Source organism: Bos javanicus, chromosome 29 (genome assembly GCF_032452875.1).
Source record: "Bos javanicus breed banteng chromosome 29, ARS-OSU_banteng_1.0, whole genome shotgun sequence".
NCBI lineage: Eukaryota > Metazoa > Chordata > Mammalia > Artiodactyla > Bovidae > Bos > Bos javanicus.
The window spans coordinates 5,499,537-5,515,990 of NC_083896.1; the positions used below are offsets into that span (position 1 = coordinate 5,499,537).

At 40.4% G+C, this 16,454-nt stretch overlaps 1 protein-coding gene across 1 annotated transcript; it reads left to right on the forward strand.

Annotated features, from left to right (window-relative positions):
- Positions 1-2,342: 2,342 nt before the first annotated feature.
- Positions 2,343-3,230, forward strand: LOC133240914 (upstream-binding factor 1-like protein 1). The gene has a single exon (XM_061405899.1). It carries the CDS (start codon positions 2,343-2,345, stop codon positions 3,228-3,230), a length of 888 nt encoding a protein of 295 aa, XP_061261883.1.
- Positions 3,231-16,454: the final 13,224 nt, after the last annotated feature.

Below are 16,454 nucleotides of genomic sequence, written 5' to 3' on the forward strand. Positions count from 1 at the left end.
CCCAATCCCTCCCAGCATCAGAGTCTTTTCCAATGAGTCAACTCTTTGCATGAGGTGGCCAAAGTACTGGAGTTTCAGCTTTAGCATCATTCCTTCCAAAGGAATCCCAGGGCTGATCTCCTTCAGAATGGACTGGTTGGATCTCCTTGCAGTCCAAGGGACTCTCAAGAGTCTTCTCCAAAACCACAGTTCAAAAGCATCAATTCTTCAGTGCTCAGCCTTCTTCACAGTCCAACTCTCACATCCATACACGACCACAGGAAAAACCATAGCCTTGTCTAGACGGACCTTTGTTGGCAAAGTAATGTCTCTGCTTTTGAATATGCTACCTAGGTTGGTCATAACTTTCTTTCCAAGGAGTAAGCGTGTTTTAATTTCATGGCTGCAGTCACCATCTACAGTGATTTTGGAGCCCAGAAAAATAAAGTCTGACACTGTTTCCACTGTTTCCCCAACTATTTTCCATGAAGTGGTCGGACCGGATGCCATGATCTTCGTTTTCTGAATGTTGAGCTTTAAGCCAACTTTTTCATTCTCCTCTTTCACTTTCATCAAGAGGCTTTTGAGCTTTTGAGCCTCTTCTCTTCACTTTTTGTCATAAGGGTGGTGTTATGTGTATATCTGAGGTTATTGATATTTCTCCCGGCAATCTTGATTCCAGCTTGTGCTTCTTCCAGTCCAGCGTTTTTCATGGTGTACTCTGCATATAAGTTAAACAAACAGGGTGACAATATACAGCCTTAACGAACTCCTTTTCTTATTTGGAACCAGTCTTTTGTTCCATGTCCAGTTCTAACTGTTGCTTCCTGACCTGCATACAGATTTCTCAAGAGGCAGATCAGGTGGTCTGGTATTCCCATGTCTTTCAGAATTTTCCACAGTTTATTGTGATCCACACAGTCAAAGGTTTTGACATAGTCAATAAAGCAGAAATAGATGTTTTTCTGGAACTCTCTTACTTTTTCTATTATCCAGCGGATGTTGGCAATTTGATCTCTGGTTCCTCTGCCTTTTCTAAAACCAGCTTGAACATCAGGAAGTTCACGGTTCACATATTTCTGAAGCCTGGCTTGGAGAATTTTGAGCATTACCTATGATTTGGGCAAATACAAAGGAGCATGAGCCCTGACTTACGTGGTAGGAGGGTATTTAGTTTAGTAACAGATTGCCTTATTGTCTTTCAGAAGGCTTGTACTGTTTTTCATTGCCTTAGGAAATGAATCAAATTTCCTGATATTCCACCCTCTCAGTACTTGGTCCTTCTTTGGGATTTTGACAATTCTTGTCCATGTGCTGTGGTATCTCATTGCTATTTTAAAGCCCTCTTGCTTATCAGGCATTTTTATTTTTAACTTCCCTTCCTTTTCTCTCATCCTTTGTCTCTTGAGTGAGTCCCCATGCTCTTTTCATTTCTATGTAAAACCCACTGTGGTGAGACTGGAAAGCAAGTTGGGTTCAGGCCTGAGAATTTTTAATTGTGAAAAGAAGCTTCATAATGCTCAACAGGACTCTCAACTCACAGGTTGGGCTGGTTTTCATTTACGTTCTTGGGGGTAAATGAAATTACAGAAGGAATGTATCCCAAGTGGGCTGTGCTTCTCTCCTGTGTCACATAGGAGAGTAACTTTCCTTTTCTTTCTCCACAGAAACAGAGGATCGCACACACTGCAGGACTTCAGAAATAACTCACCTGCTGAATCTTGAGAGTGAAGAAGCTGAAGATTCTGCTGAGGTGTCTGAACTGCTGGGATCAAATAAGTGTCCCAAAGACCTAGAAATGGCGATGCCTAAACGCCAAGATGACTGGTCCAAGGAAGACATCGTGCAGTTACTGGAAAGTATGGAGAAAAGCATTCCATCCAGTGATGGGCACACGTTCAAAACAACCCAGTCAGTGATGGACTGGGAAAAGTAGCTTTTAAAGATTTTTCTGGGGAAATGTGCAAACTCAAATGGTTAGAGGTTTCCCATAAGGTGAGAAAGTTTAGCACACCTATTAGAATAATTGTAGTGTTAGATCATGAAAAAGTTGATATTACTACAAATAGTTCTCCAATTAAGTTGATTGTTGGGGGTAGAGCTAAGTTGGTTAGACTTGCTAGTAGTCATCAGGTGGCTATTAGTGGAAGGAGCGTTTGTAGGCCTCGAGCTAGAATTATAGTTCGGCTGTGGATTCGTTCATAGTTTGAGTTTGCTAGACATGAGCTGAAAGAATTAGTCCTGGAAGCTAAGGAAAATGTTAGCAATCTTTCCAAAAAAACACAAGAAAACACAGAAAACACAAGAAAACACCAGAATCATACTTATTTGTTCAAGAAGCTTACCAGCACATTTCCCAAGTGATGCGACCTCAGTACATCCCAAAACACCCCAAGATAAGCAACCAGGAGCTGACCAGGGTTCTGTCTGAGGAACACAGGAAGGTGCCTGAGCAGCTGAGGGTGAAAGACAGTCAGGAACTTGAGAAAGTGAAAAAGGATATTAGGGAGAAAATAGCTCTGTTCAGAGCACAGCACCCTGATCTAGTCCCAAACCCAGAGAAATCTGGTGTCCCCCAAAGAAGTGAAATGAAAGTGCCAGAGAAGTTTCAGGAGAATGTTCAAAAAGTGAAGTCTCCCCCAGAAAAGAGTTTACCCATGAAGTGGAAATTCCACGGAGAGCCCAAGAAGCCCCCGATGAATGGCTATCACAAGTTCCACCAGGATCTCTGGTCGAGGAGGGAGCTGAAAGTGGTGCGCCCGTGGGAGCGCATGGTGGAGATCAGTAGACTCTGGCAGCGCATCCCCCAGGACCAGAAGGAGCTTTATAAGAAGCAGGCAGAGGGACTGCAGACACAGTACAAGGTTGACCTTTATCTCTGGCTCAGGACTCTGCCTCCTGAAGAATATGCTGCCTACAGAGAAGAGACCTGTGCTAAGCGTAAGAACATGAGTGTGACGGGGCGGCCGAACTCCAAGATTAGAAGGATCAGTCTGCAGTCCCCATCAAAATGGAATCTGCAAGGAAGACTTAGAGAGGACCCGGGGCTTCAGGCTGCAGAATTAGCATCATCAGACAGGATTAGAGAATATTCTCCTGCCTCAGGGAAATCAGAGGAAAATGAGGAAGAGGAGGAAGGCAACTGCTGCTCAGCCCCCAGCAGTGAAGATGAAGATGGAGATTCTGAGCCGGAGGACCACAGCTCCAGCTCATGGTCCTCAGGGGACTCCTCTGACTCGGATTCCAACTGAGTTTAGTTCACAAACTGAAGGGACAAAACTTTTCAGCAAAAGTCCATGGGCTCTTCTCTCTATGCTTTTTCATTGCCTTCCTTCTTTCCCTCCCTCTTCATACAAAGTGGGATCTGTTGGAAAGAAGGCATCTTGAGCTGTAATTTCTGGCTTCTCCATCTACCCCACGTTCACCCTGAGAGAAAGTCAAGGCAAAGACGCCTCGTGGAATGAACCTTGAGCTGACTGGGCTGCGGGGCACCTTGTAGTAGACTGAGCTTCCTAAACTGGAAAGGTTTTCTCTCTTCACCCTCTGCAGTCCAGACGTGTGACGGGCTCCAGGGGTCTGTTAGCCCCTTCTCTTTGACCTTGTCCCTTGTCCCTCAGGACTCAGGCAGTGAGCTGGGAAGGGAAGATCTGATTGAATGGAAGTGGGAGACTTCCTTAAAGGAAGCTGTCAGGCCCTGATGTCTCTGCCCCTTCTCTCTGAGGTGAAGAGCTGGCACTTCCTTACCTTGGAATTGGGGCCAGCACATGGGCAGCAGCATTTCCATGTGTGTGTGCATCCTGTCAACTGTCCATGAGATTTTCTCACTGATCAAAACCTCAAAATTAAAAATGTGTAACCCCTCCACCTGAATTGGCTTTTCCTTAAAACCAGCCTCCTCTGACCCAGTGGCCCTGAGTTTTCAGGCCATGTCTGAATTTCTGCAGATTTCTGCCCCAACCCCTTCCTTCTGATCCAAGTTGTAAGTAAAACATGTTTTTACCACAGACTCAAATTGTATTATATTAGGACTTGTGTAGTTTGTGTGTCAGTCTTTTAGTTCACAGATACTAAACTGTTGGGGATTCATCTACCACTCTGTGTTCTTTGGAAGGAATGATGCTGAAGCTGAAACTCCAGTACTTTGGCCACCTCACACAAAGAGCTGACTCATTGGAAAATACTCTGATGTTGGGAGGGAATGGGGGCAGGAGGAGAAGTGGACGACAGAGGATGAGATGGCTGGATGGCATCACCGACTTGATGGACATGCATTTTCGTGAACTCTTGGAGTTAGTGATGGACAGGGAGGCCTGGCGTGCTGCAATTCATGGGGTCCCAAAGAGTCGGGCATGACTGAGCGACTGAACTGAACTGAACTGATGACCCATTTTTATTATTTTGGTTTATTGATGTATTTGAAAATGTATTTAAAGCTAGTGCCATCTTATTAAACTTTTTTTTCCCCCAAACTTTCCTGGCTATTTTCATTTTTGATTCTCATGGACAATTAGTATCACACAAGTATTGTTCTTGTATATGAAACGTGTTGAATTTGGAGACTTCCTCTTCATCCATGATGTCTTATTGGAATATTTTATTCCTCATGAATATACAGTTGGGGAACTTACAGTAGAGAACATGGAAGTCTGCTCAATTTTGTGTAGCAGCCTGGATGGAAGGGAAGTGTGGGGAAGGATGGGCACAGGTATATTCATGGCCGAGCCCCTTTGCTCTTTACCTGAAATTACCAGAATATTATTACTTCTCTCCATTTTTTTTTACAGATTAATTTCCTTGTTTTTCATGGGGCTCGGTCTTCTTGCAGTGCAGGGCATGTTTCCAGTTAGGGGGAGCTGGGGTAACTCAGTGCTCCAGGTTCTCCCTGGTGTGGCTTCCCTGGGTTTGGAGCAAGGCCCTAGAGCAGTGGCTCAGTAGTTGTGACACATGGGCTTCGGTGCTTCAGGGCCTGGAAAATCTTCTGAATCAAATCCATGTCCCCTCCATGGGAAGGCAGATTCTTAACCACTAGACCAGCAAGGAAGACCTACCACAGAATTCTAACAGGCTATACTGCAATATAAATAAAAACTGTTTAAAGAAACAGGCAGGAAAACACAAATACTAGATGAATATAGGCTAAAATTCTGAATGTTCTAATAGAAGAAGACAACATTGGTTAAAATACTAAAATATGCATTTACCTGTTGCTTCACCTATATACGAACTGGGAATAAAACTCCAGTCCTATAGGATCTAATTTAAGATTAAGATTTAGCGCTTCCAAAATGACTTGCTCACAGTTCATTCACAGCCACAAAATGTTAAGTGGATTTCTTTCCTCTTGGAAAATCTAAACATATCTTTTGGTTAAAAAGACTCAGGGAAGAAAGCAGGAAGCACTGCTCATGACCTGCCAGACAGCTTCTCCCTTTTATTCTAGAAATGGGATTAAAGTCAGGAGTCTAGCAACTCAATCCCAGAGATACTTCTGCCTCTTTGGCAGTGGGATCCAGGTGCTCCACGTCATTGGACCTTCCTTCCCAGAACCTGCCCAGCCTGCACTTCTGACCCCTTCCTTGTAGAAGGACAGGCAGCAGCAGAAGGAAAGCAGGGGTCAGGGTCTCACCTCTCAGGATTCTCAGGCTGCCATTTCCTCCTCCAGGAGATCGTCCCATCCTAGGGATCAAACCCAGATCTCCCACACTTCAGGCAGATTCTTTACCCTCTGGGCCACCAAGGAAGCCCGGGCTTGGCTCTTAAATACTCCCATGAAATAAAGTGACTCTATATTCAGGTGGTGACTCCTGTTTTAGTCGACAGTTTCCATCTAATCCCTGGAACTCAGGTGAGTGGGGACAGGACACTGTGGGTTGGGAAAAGGTCTTGGAAGAGCAGGTCAAATGACAAAAAAATGAACAAACTAAAGCATGGCAAATATGCTTTATTCAGTGATTTTACGGAAGATCATAGCCAGAAAGGTGTCTTTGCAGGTGGCCCTGAGGAACTGTTCAAAAGTTATAAGGGAAGCCAGAGTACAGAAGGTCACGGGCTGAAAAACCCATTCAGAAAGCATCAAAAGATTACTATGGATGATGGACATGTTACATCTCAAATTAATGGTTTTAAATAATTGTTATTTATTTATTTTTATAATCTTATTTGTTTGCTTATTTTAGCTGTGCTGGGTCTTTCTTGCTGAGCGCAGCCTTTTCTGGTTGTGGTGAGCAGGGGCTACTCTTGAGTTGAAATGTGTTGACTTTTCCTTTTGGTGGCATCTCTCATTGCAGAGCGTGGGACCGGGGTGTGGGCATCAGTGGTCTTGGCCCCCAGGCTCTAGTCGGGTGCTCAGTAGTTGTGGTGCTTGGGCTTAGTTGCTCCACAGTCTGTGGGGTCTTCCTGGACCAGGGATCCAACCTGTATCCCTGGTGCTGACCAGTGCATTCTTAACCACAGGCCCCCAGGGAAGTCCCTTTTCATGATTTTCTCTATGAAAAGAGGTAAAAGTCTGGGCTTATTGAAGTCATGTTTATGATACGCATCTTAACTCCCTCAGGACACCATTCTGTTTTCCTCTCCTTGAATTCCCCTCAGGGCACACTGTCTTGTGGGGGCTGCAGTGGAAAACGGCCTTTTTCTGCAACATCCTTTGTTTACTGAAATGACAAGTGAAATATTTATCCCCAAGCAAAGACTTAGGAGAAGACTGAAAGTAGAACTGAGTTGCTTTACAGTTGCTTTGTTGTGTCCGTCTTTTTGTGACTACAAGGAATGCAGCTTGCCTGGCTTCCCTGTCCTTCACCATCTCCTACAATTTGCTCAAATTCATGTCCATTGAGTTGGTGATGCCATCCAACCGTCTCATCCTTTGTCAACCCCTTCTCCTTCTGCCCTTAATCTTTCCAACGATCAGTATTTTTTTTTAACATGATGGTATATATTTAATGGTGTTTATGATTAGGTATTATAATTTTAATTAATTTATTTATTATTATTAATATTTATTTTAATTGGAGGCTAATTACTTTACAATATTGTATTGGTTTTGCCATACATCAACATAAATGCACCACGGGTGTACATGTGTTCCCCATTCTGAACCCCCCCTCCCACCTCCCTCCCCATACCATCCCTCTGGGTCATCCCCGTGCACCAGCCCCAAGCATCCTGTATCCTGCATCGAACTTGGACTGGCAATTCATTTCTTATATGATATTATACATGTTTCAATGCCATTCTCTCAAATCATCCCTCCCCCATCCCACAGAGTCCAAAAGACTGTTCTATACATCTGTGTCTCTTTTGCTGTCTCGCATACAGGGTTATCATTACCATCTTTCTAAATTCCATACATATGCATTAGTATACTGTATTGGTGTTTTTCTTTCTGGCTTACTTCACTCTGTATAATCGGCTCTAGTTTCATCCACCTCATTAGAACTTATTCAAATGTATTTTTTTTAATGGCTGAGTAACGCTGAAGAAGCTGAAGTTGAACGGTTCTATGAAGACCTACAAGATCTTTTAGAACTAACACCCAAAAAAGATGTCCTTTTCATTATAGGGGACCGGAATGCAAAAGTAGGAAGTCAAGAAACACCTGGAGTAAAAGGCTAATTTGGCCTTGGAATATGGAATGTAACAGGGCAAAGACTGATAGAGTTTTGCCAAGAAAATGCACTGGTCATAACAAACACCCTCTTCCAACAACACAAGAGAAGACTCTACACATGGACATCACCAGACGGTCAACACCAAAATCAGATTGATTATATTCTTTGCAGCCAAAGATGGAGAAGATCTATACAGTCAGCAAAAACAAGACCAGGACTGACTGTGGCTCATATCATGAACACCTTATTGCCAAATTCAGACTTAAGTTGAAGAAAGTAGGGAAAACCACTAGAGCATTCAGGTATGACTTAAATCAAATCCCTTATCATTATACAGTGGAAGTGAGAAATAGATTTAAGGGCCTAGATCTGATAGATAGAGTTCCTGATGAACTATGGAATGAGGTTCATGACATTGTACAGGAGACAGGGATCAAGACCATCCCAATGGAAAAGAAATGCAAAAAAGAAAAATAGCTGTCTGGGGAGGCCTTACAAATAGCTGTGAAAGAAGAGAAGTGAAAAGCAAAGGAGAAAAGGAAAGATATAAACATCTGAATGCAGAGTTCCAAAGAATAGCAAGAAGAGATAAGAAAGCCTTCTTCAGTGATGAATGCAAAGAAAGAGGAAAACAACAGAATGTGAAAGACTAGAGATCTCTTCAAGAAAATTAGAGATACCAAGGAAATATTTCATGCAAAGATGGGCTCGATAAAGGATAGAAATGGTATGGACCTAACAGAAGCAGAAGATATTAAGAAGAGATGGCAAGAATACACAGAGAACTGTACAAAAAATATCTTCACGACCCAGATAATCACGATGGTGTAATCACTGGCCTAGAGCCAGACATCCTGGAATATGAAGTCAAGTGGGCCTTAGAAAGCATCACTACGAACAAAGCTAGTGGACGTGATGGAATTCCAGTTGAGCTATTCCAAATCCTGAAAGATGATGCTGTGAAAGTGCTGCACTCAATATGCCAGCAAATTTGGAAAACTCAGCAGTGGCCACAGGACTGGAAAAGGTCGGTTTTCATTCCAATCCCAAAGAAAGGCAATGCCAAAGAATGCTCAAAATACGCACAATTGTACTCATCTCACACGCTAGTAAAGGAATGCTTAAAATTCTGCAAGCCAAGATTCAGCAATATGTGAACCGTGAAATTCCAGATGTTCAGGCTGGTTTTAGAAAAGACAGAGGAACCAGAGATCAAATTGTCAATATCCGCTGGATCATGGAAAAGCAAGAGAGTTCCAGAAAAACATTTATTTCTGCTTTGTTGACAATGCCAAAGCCTTTGACTGTGTGGATCGCAATAAACTGTGGAAATTCTGAAAGAGATGGGAATACCAGACCACCTGATCTGCCTCTTAGGAAATTTGTATGCAGGTCAGGAAGCAACAGTTAGAACTCGACATGGAACAACAGACTGGTTCCATATAGGAAAAGGAGTACGTCAAGGCTGTATATTGTCACCCTGCTTATTTAACTTATATGCAGAGTACATCATGAAAAACGCTGGACTGGAAGAAGCACAAGCTGGAATCAAGATTTCCAGGAGAAATATCAATAACCGCAGATATGCAGATGACACCACCCTTATGGCAGAAAGTGAAGAGGAATTAAAAAGCTTCTTGATGAAAGTGAAAGTGGAGAGTGAAAAAGTTGGCTTAGAGCTCAACATTCAGAAACCGAAGATCATGGCATCCAGTCCCATCCCTTGATTGGAAATAGATGGGGAAACAGTGGAAACAGTGTCAGACTTTATTTTTTGGGGGGTCCAAAATCACTACAGATGGTGACTGCAGCCATGAAATTAAAAGACGTTTACTGCTTGGAAGGAAAGTTGTGACCAACCTAAATAGCATATTGAAAAGCAGAAACATTACTTTGCCAACAAAGGTTCATTTAGTCAAGGCTATGGTTTTTCAGTGGTCATGTATGGATGTGAGAGTTGGACTGTGAAGAAGGCTGAGCACCGAAGAATTAATCCTTTTGAACTGTGGTGTTGGATAAGACTCTTGAGAGTCCCTTGGACTGCAAGGAGATCCAACCAGTCCATTCTGAAGGAGATCAGCCTTGGATTTCTTTGGAAGGAATGATGCTAAAGCTGAAACTCCAGTACTTTGACCACCTCATGCGAAGAGTTGACTCATTGGAAAAGACTCTGATGCTGGAAGGAATTGGGGGCATGAGGAAAAGGGGATGACAGAGGATGAGATGGCTGGATGGCATCCCTGACTCACTGGACATGGGTCTGGGTGAACTCCAGGAGTTGGTGATGGACAGGGAGACCTGGTGTGCTGCGATTCATGGGGTTGCAAAGAGTCTGACATGACTGAGTGACTGAACTGAACTGAACTGAACTAATACTCCATTGTGTATACGTACCACAGCTTTCTCATCCATTCATCTGCTGATGGACATCCAGGTTGCTTCCATGTCCTGGCTATTATATACAGTGCTGTGATGAACATTGGGGTACACGTGTCTCTTTCAATTCTGGTTTCCTCAGTTTCTATGCCCAGCAATGGGATTGCTGGGTCATATAACAATTCTATTTCCAGTTTTTAAAGGAATCTCCACACTGTTCTCCATAGTGGCTGTACTAGTTTGCATTCCCACCAACAGTGTAAGAGGGTTCCCTTTTCTCCACACCCTCTCCAGCATTTATTGCTTGTAGACTTTTGGATAACAGCCATTCTGACTGGCGTGAAATGGTACCTCATTGTGGCTTTGATTTGCATTTCTCTGATAATGAGTGATGTTGAGCATCTTTTCATGTGTTTGTTAGCCATCTGTATGTCTTCTTTGGAGAAATGTCTATTTAGTTCTTTGGCCCATTTTTTGATTGGGTCGTTTATTTTTCTGGAATTGAGCTGTAGGAGTTGCTTGTATATTTTTGAGATTAGTTGTCAGTTGCTTAATTTGCTATTGTTTTCTCCCATTCTGAAGGCTGTCTTTTCACCTTGATTATAGTTTCTTTTGTTGTGCAGAAGCTTTTAACTTTAATTAGATCCCATTTGTTTATTTTTGCTTTTATTTCCAATATTCTGGGAGGTGGGTCATAGAGGATCCTGCTGTGATTTATGTCGGGGAGTGTTTTGCCTAGGTTCTCCTCTAAGAGTTTTATAGTTTCTGGTCTTACATTTAGATCTTTAATCCATTTTGAGTTTCTTTTTGTGTATGGTGTTAGAAAGTGTTCTAGTTTCATTCTTTTACAAGTGGTTGACCAGTTTTCCCAGCACCCCTTTTAAAGAGATTGTCTTTTCTCCATTGCATATTTTTGCCTCCTTTGTTGAAGATAAGGTGTCCATAGGTGCATGGATTTATCTCTGGGCTTTCTATTTTGTTCCATTGGTCTATATTTCTGTCTTTGTGCCACTACCATACTCTCTTGATGACTGGCTTTGTAGTAGACTTTGAAGTCAGGAAGGTTGATTCCTCCAGTTCCATTCTTCTTTCTCAAGATTGCTTTGGCTATTCGAAGTTTTTTGTATTTCCATACAAATCGTGAAATTATTTGTTCTAGCTCTGTGAAAAAATACCTTTGGTAGCTTGATAGGGATTGCATTGAATCTATAGATTGCTTTGGGTAGTATACTCATTTTCACTATATTGATTTTTCTGATCCATGAACATCATATATTTCTCCATCTATTAGTGTCCTCTTTGATTTCTTTCACCAGTGTTTTATAGTTTTCTATATATAGGTCTTTAGTTTCTTTAAGTAGATATATTCCTAAGTATTTTATTCTATTCATTGCAATGGTGCATGGGATTGTTTCCTTAATTTCTCTTTTTATTTTCTCATTATTAATGTATAGGAATGCAGTGTGTGTTGATTTTATATCCTGCAACTTTACTGTATTCATTGATTAGCTCTAGTATTTTTCTTGTGGAGTCTTTAGGGTTTTCTATGTAGAGGATCATGTCATCTGCAAACACTGAGAGTTTTACTTCTTCTTTTCCAATTTAAATTCCTTTTATTTCTTTTTCTGCTCTGATTGTTGTGGCCAAAACTTCCAACACTATGTTGAATAGTAGTGGTGAAAGTGGGCACCCTTGTCTTGTTCCTGACTTTAGGGGAAACGCTTTCAATTTTTCACCATTGAGGATATAATGTTTGCTGTGGGTTTGTCATATATAGCTTTGATTATGTTGCGATATATTCCTTCTATTCCTGTTTTCTGGAGAGTATTTTTTTTGTCATAAATGGATGTTGAATTTTGCCAAAGGCTTTCTCTGCATGTATTGAGATAATCATATGGTTTTTATTTTTCAATTTGTTAATGTGGTGTATTACATTGATTGATTTGCAGATATTGAAGAATCCTTGCATCTCTGTGATAAAGTTCACTTGGTCATGGTATATGATCTTTTTAATGTGTTGTTGGATTCTGATTGCTTGAATTTTGTTAAGGATTTTTGCATCTATGTTTATCAGTGATATTGGCCTGTAGTTTTCTTTTTTTGTGGCATCTTTGTCAGGTTTTGGTATTAGTGTGATGGTGGCCTCATAGAATGAGTTTGGACATTTACTTTAATATGCAATTCTCTGGAAGAGTTTGAATAGGATAGGTGTTAGCTCTTCTTTAAATTTTTGCTGGAATTCAGCTGTGAAGCTGTCTGGACCTGGGCTTTTGTTTGCTGGAAGATTTCTGATTACAGTTTCAATTTCCGTGCTTGTGATGGATCTGTTAAGATTTTCTATTTTTCCTGGTTCAGTTTTGGAAAGTTGTACTTTTCTAAGAATTTGTCCATTTCTTCCACGTTGTCCATTTTATTGGCATATAATTGCTGATAGTAGTCTCTTATGATCCTTTGTATTTCTGTGTTGTCTGTTGTGATCTCTCCATCTTCATTTCTAATTTTATTGATTTGATTTTTCTCCCTTTGTTTCTTGATGAGTCTGTCTAATGGTTTGTCAATTTTATTTATCCTTTCAAAGAACCAGCTTTTGGCTTTGTTGATTTTTGCTACGGTCTCTTTTGTTTCTTTTGCATTTATTTCTGCCCTAATTTTTAAGATTTCTTTCCTTCTACTAACTCTGGGGTTCTTCATTTCTTCCTTTTCTAGTTGCTTTAGGTGTATAGTTAGGTTATTTATTTGACTTTTTTCTTATTTCTTAAGGTATGCCTGTATTGCTATTAACTATCCCCTTAGCACTGCTTTTACAGTGTCCCACAGGTTTTGGGTTGTTGTGTTTTCATTTTCATTCGTTTCTATGCATATTTTTATTTCTTTTTTGCTTTCTTCAGTGATTTGTTGGTTATTCAGTAGTGTGTTGTTCAGCCTCCATATGTTGGAATTTTTAATAGTTTTTCTCCTGTAATTGAGATCTAATCTTAATGCATTGTGGTCAGAAAAGATGGTTGGAATGATTTCAATTTTTTTGAATTTACCAAGGCTAGATTTATGGCCCAGGATGTGATCTATACTGGAGAAGGTTCCGTGTGAGCTTGAGAAAAAGGTGAAATTCACTGTTTTGGGGTGAAATGTCCTATAGGTATCAATTAGGTCTAACTGGTTTGTTGTATCATTTAAAGTTTGTGTTTCTTTGTTAATTTTCTGTTGAGCTGATCTATCCATAGGTGTGAGTGGGGTATTAAAGTCTCCCACTATTATTGTGTTATTGTTAATTTCCCCTTTCATACTTGTTAGCATTTGTCTTACGTATTGCAGTGTTCCTATGTTGGGTGCATATATATTTATAATTGTTTTATCTTCTTCTTGGATTGATCCTTTGATCTTTATATAGTGTCCTTCTTTGTCTCTTTTCACAGCCTTTGTTTTAAAGTGTATTTTATCTGATATGAGTATTGCTACTCCTGCTTTCTTTTGATCTCTATGTGCTTGGAATATCTTTTTCCAGCCCTTCACTTTCAGTCTATATGTGTCCCCTGTTTTGAGGTGGGTCTCTTGTAGACAACATATATAGGGGTCTTGTTTTTGTATCCATTCAGCCAGTCTTTGTCTTTTGGTTGGGGCATTCAACACATTTATGTTTAAGGTAATTATTGATAAGTATGATCCCATTACCATTTACTTTATTGTTTTGGGTTCGAGTTTATACACCCTTTTTGTGTCTCCTGTCTAGAGAATATCCTTTAGTATTTGTTGGAGAGCTGGTTTGGTGGTGCTGAATTCTCTCAGCTTTTGCTTGTCTGTAAAGCTTTTGATTTCTCCTTCATATTTGAATGAGATCCTTGCTGGGTACAGTAATCTGGGCTGTAGGTTATTTTCTTTCATCACTTTAAGTATGTCTTGCCATTCCCTCTTGGCCTGAAGAGTTTCTATTGAAAGATCAGCTGTTATCCTTATGGGAATCCCCTTGTGTGTTATTTGTTGCTTTTCCCTTGCTGCTTTTAATATTTGTTCTTTGTGTTTGATTTTTGTTAATTTGATTAATATGTGTCTTGGAGTGTTTTGCTTTGGGTTTATCCTGATTGGGACTCTCTGGGTTTCTTGGAATTGGGTGATTATTTCCTTATACATTTTAGGGAAGTTTTCAGCTATTATCTCCTCAAGTATTTTCTCATGGTCTTTCTTTTTGTCTTCTTCTTCTGGGACTCCTATGATTTGAATGTTGGAGCATTTAATATTGTCCTGGAGGTCTCTGAGTTTGTCCTACTTTCTTTCAATTCGTTTTTCTTTTTTCCTCTCTGATTCATTCATATATACCATTCTATCTTCTACTTCACTAATCCTATCTTCTGCCTCTGTTATTCTACTATTAGTTGCCTCCAGAGTGTTTTTGATGTCATTTATTGCATTATGCATTATATATTGACTCTTTTTTATTTCTTCTAGGTCCTTGTTAAACCTTTCATGTATCTTCTCAATCCTTGTCTCCAGGCTATTTATCTGTGATTCCATTTTTATTTCAAGATTTTGGATCATTTCCACTATCATTATTCAGAATTCTTTATCGGGTAGATTCCCTATCACTTACTCTTTTGTTTGATTTGGTGGGCATTTATCCTGTCCTTTACCTGCTGGGTATTCCTCTGTCTCTTCATCTTGTTTATATTACTGAGTTTGGGGTGGCCTTTCCTTATTCTGGCAATTTGTGGAGGTCTCTTTATTATGGAGTTTCCTCACTGTGGGTGGGGTTGTATTGGTGGCTTGTAAAGGTTTCTTGGTTAGGGAAGCTTGTGTCAGTGTTCTGGTGTGTGGAGCTAGATTTCTTCTCTCTGGAGTGCAATGAAGTGTCCAGTAATGAGTTATGAGATGTCAATGGTTTTGGTGTAACTTTGGGCAGCCTATATTATTGAAGCTCAGGGCTGTGTCCCTTTGTTGCTGGAGAATTTGCGTGGAATGTCTTGCTCTGGAATTTGTTGGCCCTTGTGTGGTGCTTGGTTTCAGTGTCAGTATGGAGGCATTTGATGAGCTCCTATTGATTAATGTTCCATGGAGTCAGATGTTCTCTGATGTTCTCAGGATTTGGACTTAAGCCTCCTGCTTCTGGTTTTCAGTCTTATTTTTACAGTAGTCTCAAGACTTCTCCTTCTATGTAGCACTGTTGATAAAACATCTAGGTTAAAGATGAAAAGTTTCTCCACAGTGAGGGACACCCAGAGTGGTTCACAGAGTTACATGGAGAAGAGAAGAGGGAGGAGGGAGTTAGAGGTGACCCGAATGAGATGAGGTGGAATCAAAAGAGGAGAGAGCAAACTAGCCAGTTATCACTTCCTCATGTGCACTCCACAGTCTGGACCACTCAGAGATATTCATGGACTTATACAGAGAAGAGAAGAGGGAGGAAGGAGACAGAGGTGGCCAGGAGGATAAAAGGGGAGAATGAAAAGGAGAGAGACAAATCCAGCCAGTAATCAGTTCCCTAAATGTTCTCCACCATCTGGAACACACAAAGATTCACAGAGTTGGGTAGAGAAGAGAAGGGGGAGCAAGGAGACAGAGGTGACCTGGTGAAAAAAAAGGAGAGTCCAAAGAGGAAGAGAGCAGTCAAGCCAGTAATCTTGCTCCCAAGTAAAAATGGGTACTTAAAATTGGGTTCTTAAAGGTACAAAATTGATAATAAATACCTAAAAGCAAAGATTAAAATTCTAGAGTAGAGGTTGGATTTTCAAAATACAATATTAAAGAAAACAAGAAGAAGAAAAAAATAAAGTCACAAAAATTATATATATATATATATATATATATATATATATATATATATATATATATATGAAAGAAAAATGGAACTGGAGGAATCAACCTACCTGACTTCAGGCTCTACTACAAAGCCACAGTTATCAAGACAGTATGGTACTGGCACAAAGACAGAAATATAGATCAATGGAACAAAATAGAAAGCCCAGAGATAAATCCACGCACATATGGACACCTTATCTTTGACAAAGGAGGCAAGAATATACAATAGATTAAAGACAATCTCTTTAACAAGTGGTGCTGGGAAATCTGGTCAACCACTTGTAAAAGAATGAAACTAGAACACTTTCTAACACCATACACAAAAATAAACTCAAAATGGATTAAAGATTTAAACATAAGACCAGAAACTATAAAACTCTTAGAGGAGAACACAGGCAAAACACTCTCTGACATACATCACAACAGGATCCTTTATGACCCACCTCCCAGAATATTGGAAATAAAAGCAAAAATAAACAAATGGGACCTAATTAACCTTAAAAGCTTCTGCACATCAAAGGAAACTATTAGCAAGGTGAAAAGACAGCCTTCAGAATTGGAGAAAATAATAGCAAATGAAGCAACTGACAAACAACTAATCTCAAAAATATACAAGCAACTCCTACAGCTCAACTCCAGAAAAATAAATGACCCAATCAAAAAATGGGCCAAAGAACTAAATAGACATTTCTCCAAAGAAGA